At 56.7% G+C, this 6,746-nt stretch overlaps 1 protein-coding gene across 1 annotated transcript; it reads left to right on the forward strand.

Moving 5' to 3' along the window:
- Window positions 1–1,190: 1,190 nt before the first annotated feature.
- On the forward strand, window positions 1,191–5,505 carry KLHDC8A (kelch domain containing 8A). The gene is made up of 5 exons (XM_010136104.1): window positions 1,191–1,566; window positions 3,058–3,222; window positions 4,434–4,649; window positions 4,995–5,096; window positions 5,312–5,505. Exons 1-5 carry the CDS (start codon window positions 1,191–1,193, stop codon window positions 5,503–5,505), a joined length of 1,053 nt encoding a protein of 350 aa, XP_010134406.1.
- Window positions 5,506–6,746: the final 1,241 nt, after the last annotated feature.

Here is a 6,746-nt window from a genome sequence, read left to right on the forward strand (position 1 = left end):
CTGCGCCTGGGGAGAGGAGGGAATGATGCTGTCCTGGACCTGAGTAGGGCTCAGCTAGGGGCATGATGCCTTTGGGGGTTTTGGCCACTGCTCACTCCTCCCTACAGCCCTGTCTCCAAATGCTGGCGCAGGCAGCGTGTGCTGGGAGAGGCTGGTGCATCCCCCGGGGGAACAAAAAAACTTACTTTGTTTTAAGGGCAAATGTTTCAGCTAGGGGCATGATGCCTTTGGGGGTTTTGGCCACTGCTCACTCCTCCCTACAGCCCTGTCTCCAAATGCTGGCGCAGGCAGCGTGTGCTGGGAGAGGCTGCTGCATCCCCAGGGGTAAAGACAAATCTTACTTTGTTTTAAGGGCAATTGTTAAACGAGCCCAGTTTGACAATGGAAGTGGAGATGCTCGGTGCAGAAAGCGCCTTACTCCATGCTGGGCAAGTGAGCACGACTCTGCCTTTGTGCCTTTCTCTTTGCCCTGTCTCTGCCCTCCTGCGCTAATTAATATCATACGCATGCTTAATGGCCATCCCGAGAGAGGAGAGGAAAAAAAGACCGTTGGTTTCCAGCGACAGCTTGTGCCTCTCCTCCCTGGGCTGTTCTCCATGGGTTGGGGCTGGAGGGGCCAGTGCTGCTATTCACCTTTTCCAGCCAAGGGCTCCTGGAGCGGATCTTCCCCAGGGTCTGCAGGAGGAGGTATGCAGGCGTCAGGAGGAGCGACAGGGTCAGAGAAAGGGGACACAAGGAGAAGTTCCCCAGCAGGCGGGAGAACAGTGAGCAGATGCTTGCAGCCTCCTCAGGCTGAGTGGCGCTGGGGGCGGGGATGCTCAGGAGAACAAACCGACTCCAACCTCTCTCGGCTTTTCTTTTCCCTCTCCCTCTTTTGTTTTGTTTTATTTTTAGGGTCGGTCTCTGTGAGAGCTCCTGAGGCAGATCTGGAACTGCAGGATTAATGGAGATGCAATGAAAGGTACCGGCGGTTGCTGCTCTGTGTCGGGGGGTGGCAGTGGGAGGCTGGTGACAGGGATGCCCGATCTCTGCTCTGCTCCTGGCTGCCTGCAGCTCTGCCAGCGGGAAGATGGTGTTTGTACTTCGTGCTTCTCTGTGATTTTCTCCTTGGCACTCCTCTGCTCTGTTTTGCAGCATAACCAGCCCCCTCCCTGGGCAGGGACCGATGCTGCCTGGCCCCGCCATCCACCATGGAACTTGCTAATACCAAAGACTTCCAGTGGAAAACCCTCGCCCCGCTCCCAAGCTGCAGGGTCTACTCGACCTTGGTGGAAGCTGGCGGGCAGGTGTTTGCCATCGGGGGCTGCAATGACAACGGTGTCCCCATGGACTGCTTCGAGGTCTACTCCCCCGAGGCTGACCAGTGGACCACACTGCCCCCCATGCCCACGGCCCGGGCAGGGGTGGCCGTGGCCACCTTGGGCAAGAGGATCATGGTGATAGGAGGCGTCGGAGTGAATCAGATGCCGCTGAAGATAGTGGAGATGTACAACATAGATGAGGGCAAGTGGAAGAAGAGGAACTCGCTCAGAGAGGCAGCCATGGGCATCTCGGTGACGGCAAAAGGCAAGGCGGGTTCAGTCCTTCCGGGGCAGGGTGGTGAGGTGGGGAGGGTTAGCATCAGTTGATGCATCAGGCACAAAAGCTTTCTGGGTGATGGCATAGGGTTACGTTGTTCTCCAAACCCTTTTCTGTGCTCCTAGCTGTTCAATCCCGTGTATTTGTCATACCCCACCTGCTAAAGACGACTGTTCTGTAGGTGGCTGAAAGCAGATAAACCTGGGGGTTGCTCTGTGTCGTCAGCCCTGGAGCCATGGGAGCTGTGGCTGTGTTGGTACCTGGGGGTGTTTCAGACAGCTCCAAGCTCCAGGGTCTCAAACTTCTCCAGGGTTTTGGAGCAAATTCTGATCCTTGTGTGCTGCAGATCCTGGAAAGATAGGAATGGTGCTGCTGGCTGAGCTGCGGAGCCAGAGGTGAAGGTCTTGGAGCCACAAAATAGCTTTGGTTTGAAGAGACATCTCTGGTCCAAACCCAGAGCCAGACAAGAATGTCAACTTCATGGTCAAGGCCTCAAATCATTGTAGAAGGAAGGGAAGGGCTGGCCGGCCTCTTGGGGGGCTCCTGCACAGCTCCCCACCGAAAACTTAGCCACTGCCTTCAATGTGAGGCTCTGCTGTATCAGCCCATCTAATTTTTCAGTTTCTAAGCAGAGATGTGGAGCATTGATTTTCTTTAGTGTGCTCTGCCCTGCTTTGAAGCGCCTGGGACTGGGAGTTGTGTTCCCAAGCAGTGTGCCCGAGGTCAGCCAGGTTCCCACCGTGCCTGGGATTACGGATCTAATCTCCAGGCAGCTTCTTTGAAAGCTGCTTGGTTTGTTTGCTTAAGTGGGTTTAAAAGCTACTGTCAAGGAATGTTTAAAAATAATGTTTACTGTCTTGGAGCTGATTTTGTCTCTGGGCAGGAGCTTGCCTGACTGAATCAGATGGTCACTTTGGTGGGAGAGGCCAGGAACAGAAATAGCTTCCCAAATCCTTGCAGTGTGCAGCCTGGTCTCTGCTTTTCCGGCTGCCTGTGGGGCTGCTGTTGCTGCTCACCCGGATCTTGTCTGTGGAGTGAAGTGCTTGTTGAAGGTGGTAACGTGGGTGCTGTGCAGGTGGGATTTGGGTTGGAGAGCCAGGTTTGCCATTGGCTGGAGATCGATACAGTGGATACGGGTTTGATGAGGAACAAGTAGCCTCAGTGCCTTGTCTTGGCTCTGAGCCCTCTGGTCCGGGTCACAGAGCGGTGCCAGACCTCAGTGGGACCAAGCAGAAGCTGAGCTGAGGAGCAGTGGGGCTGGGGGAGGAGCGTGGGTGTTGCTGTGGGGTCTGAGGGGTCGGTGTGTTCCCCTGTGCTCCAGGGATGGGAGCTCAGGCCATACCCAGGGACTCGGGTAGGAGTGAACAGGTCTGGTCCACAGCACAGGACAGTGATGGCACATGTGGTTTTGTAGCAGGGTATTTCTGATGCTTTCCTATAACAATTCTGTGGGGTTTTTTGCTTCTTGGCTCTCTCCAGACTACAGAGTCTATGCAGCTGGTGGGATGGGATCTGACCTGCGGCCACACAACTACCTGCAGCACTATGACATGCTCAAGGACATCTGGGTGTCGGTGGCGGCCATGCCCACACCCAGGTATGCTGCCACATCCTTCCTGCGAGGCACCAAGATCTACGTGCTGGGTAAGGACCAGTCCTGCCACCTCCTCTTCCTCGGGCAGCAGCACCTTTGATCTGAGTGCTGAGAAACCTCCCTGGAGGTTTGTTGGGAAGGCCCCTCTCCATCCCTGCCTGCTGTTTCATGCATTCAGAAATACCAAGCTTGTGGCTGTGGGTTTTGCATGGGGCTGGTGCTGGGTTTGGATTCACAGCTCCACGAGAGCCCCTGCGCCCCAGGAGCTTGCAGGTCTCACAGCAGCAACGTGCTGGGAGCTGAGGGTACAGCTGGTCTTTGCCTGCTCAGTTTGTAGTTCCGCAGCTGCTCTAAAAGCCCTTGGACTCAACTAGTGAATAAGAACATATCAGCGGAATACCACTCTGCTTCAAAAAGGGTCTGTCCCTGGTGGAGGGAAGACCTGCTGTGGCTGGGAAATGTTGGACCAAGCCTTTTGCAGGCAACAATTTTCATTAGTTTTGCCTTGCAGAAAGGGAAACTGAGGCAGAGAAATGTTGCTGTTAGCTTGTGGCCAGATGGCACATCAGGATCAAAACGCAGGAGTCCTGGTTGCTCAAGCCACCAGACAGCCCTGCCTTTCTTTAGGGGTCACCAGAACAGGCCCTCTGATCTGTTTTGCAGTTTGCTGGCTGCTGGTGAGCAGTCTGTGGGCCCAGCAGCAGGCACAGGCTCTGCCTTCAAAGGCTCACCAAGTGTCTGAGCTGAGCACAGCCGTGTCCATCTGCACCTGATGGGTGGGAGAAGGATACACACCTTTGGTGGTGGTAGCAGCAGCCACTCTGGTCTCCTGCTCAGTCAGGAGCTCAGCAGTGAGGTTGGGGCTTGCTGGATTGTGCTGGCGCTGGACTCGTCTGAATTGCAGAGGCTCCCTGAGCGCTGATCCTCGCTCTGCTGAGCGTTTGTCTTCATTAAACCAGTGCATACTAAACACCTTCCCGCGCCAGCGACCCGCTGCTGCTGCCATGGAGGGAAGCAGAGAGTGTGATGCGCTGAAAAATGAAGTGTTCCCATGTTGTGAGCTTGCAGTTAAAGGAGAGGGAGCCCAAGGGTGAGAAGTTACTTGGCTGAGCAGGCCCTTGAGCAGGTGACTTGAAACCTGGGGACATCATATCAGCTGGCAGTTCGCTCTCAGTGCCAGGAGGCTCCTCAGGTTCCCGCTGCCCTTGGCTCGGAGCTCCGAGCCAAGCTGACCCTTTTCTTTCCCTCTCCTCTGCCCCAGGCGGGAGGCAGTCCAAGTACGCTATCAACGCCTTCGAGGTCTTTGACACAGAGACCAGGTCGTGGACCAAGTTCCCCAACATCCCCAACAAAAGGGCCTTCTCTAGCTTCGTGCCCACGGAGGACAAGCTCTTCAGTATGGGGGGCCTGCGGCAGGGACGGCTCTACCGGCAGCCCAAGTTCATGCGGACCGTGGACATGTTTGACATGGAACAAGGTGGGGGCTGTCCCAGCTCTGCCCTTTCCAGAGGAGCAGGGTGGGTGAAATGCATGCTTTGGGGCTCTGATGTCCTTGCAGAGCAGAGAGCTCTCACCTGCTGGGTCCTGGGACTGCTGGTGGAGTCTTTCTTGCAGAGGGGAAAACCGTGGTCCTGAGGCAGCTGGGTCCAACAGCTCCCTCCTGACCCACTGGTGACAAAGCTGACTCCTGTGTCGTGGGGTTTTATCACCCCAAGGTACAGCAGCAAACCCACACTCCTACAAGCAAGGAGGGGTCAGAGAGGCAGATGGTTTCCTGGCAGTGGATGGTCCTGCAATGCCCAGTCTGTCCCATCTCTCCCAGGTGGCTGGATGAAGGTGGAGCGCTCCTTCTACCTGAAGAAAAGGCGAGCAGACTTTGTGGCTGGCTACCTGAAAGGCAGAGTCATTGTGGCTGGGGGACTAGGTGAGGCGTTGGGGATGGTGGTAACACTTTAAAAGCATGGGTGAGTTGTGTGTTATCACAGAGCAGAGAGATTCTGGCCCTGGCTGGCCTGAGGGAGCAAGAAGAGTAGACCCCATAAGGGGGTGAGGTCCAAAGCATGGGCACTGTCCCAGAGCAGATGAGGGATGCTTGCTGGTGTTTCCCTGGTGACCCAGTGCCTTAACTTGTGCTTCCAGGAAACCAGCCGACTGTCCTGGAGTCCGCAGAGGCCTTCCACCCAGAGAAGAACAAGTGGGAGAGCCTGCCGCCCATGCCCACCCCGCGCTGCGCCTGCTCCGGCATTGTGGTCCGGAACTGCCTGCTGGCTGTTGGCGGGGTGAGCCAGGGCCTGAGCAGTGCTGTGGAGGCCCTGTGCCTCACCGAGTCCTAGCTGGCTTCTGCCCACCGCAGGACCCTGCCCCTCGCTGCCCCCAGCAGCTGCAGTGGTGGTGGTGGGCAGCTCCCAGCGGCCTTGAGGCTGCGCGAGCAGCACCCAAGCTGCCTGGGAGCCCAGCAGCTCGGCTCTGCCTTGCTCTGGAGCTGGGGCTGCTGTTCCTCCCCCTCCTGGGTGCTGCCTTTCCAGCCCCATGGAGAGAAGAAGCACTTTGGCCAGGGGTCCCCTCCAGTTGTCTTCAGAGCTCTGTGGGGAAGCCTGGATGAAGGAACTGCTTGCAGCACTGGTGTGCCGTGTCTCCTGCCAGCAGGAAGGACTCTGGAGATCAGGGCATGGGCAAGTGTCTCCCTGCGGCTATCTGACCCACTACCAAAGGAGAGAGGTGTGGAGGTGTAAAGAGTACCCAGACAGGTCAGCAGCAGTGGTTCAGGGACGAGTGTTGTGATGTTGCCCTCTTTGAGCATCCTGGGATCTGTGAGAGCTTGCCAGCACAGATCCCTTTGGCTGGAGAAGCTTCTACCCTGCAGCCAGATCCGGGGGATCATTCTTCCGCCTTCATAGCAAGGCTTTTCCTGCAAACCTGTAGCATTTGACTGTCACTTTGCCAGGAGCTGGAGCGAGGGGCTGCCAGTGCTCCTGGGAGGGATGAAAGCCCATGGGACTGTTTTGGCTAGAGGGAAGCCCTTCGTTTTGGCACAGGACTAGCACAGATGCTGCCTTTGCTGGGTTTCCTGCAGAGATGATAGCATCAACCTACAGTGTTCCAACACAGTTTTTAGCTCCTTTCTTAATCTGGGACGTTCTGTTCAGCCCTGGGAGAAAGGGGCAAAACTAAGCTCTGGTTCTGGGGAGGCCGGATGGTGGCTTTGGGGATGGCTTTGCTGGCAGCGAAGCCAGAAGACCTCGGCCATTGCCACCCCTTTGGGTTTTGTTCTTGCCGGACAGTTTGCGGGAGGGCTGTCTGAACCACCGGTCACAGTTCTAGCTTGTAGCAGTTGCACCATTAAAATCTGTCTTCAGAAAAGCCCTCGGAGAAGCCTGGTCTGGGTTAGGGTGGTGTGAAATATGGGACCCGCTGTAGCAGGGTTAGGGTGGTGTGAAATAGGGGACCCGCTGTAGCAAGGGGGAGCGGGAGGCCAGTGCCGGCAGCCGGGGCTGGGCTGGGGGCTTGTCCTGTCCTCGGGCACTGCCCCATCGCCTGTTCCTTCCCGAGCTCTCCCGTCCCTCTTTAACAGCGC

The sequence above is a fragment of the Buceros rhinoceros genome, unplaced genomic scaffold (genome assembly GCF_000710305.1).
Source record: "Buceros rhinoceros silvestris isolate BGI_N320 unplaced genomic scaffold, ASM71030v1 scaffold35005, whole genome shotgun sequence".
In the NCBI taxonomy this organism is placed as follows: Eukaryota; Metazoa; Chordata; class Aves; order Bucerotiformes; family Bucerotidae; genus Buceros; species Buceros rhinoceros.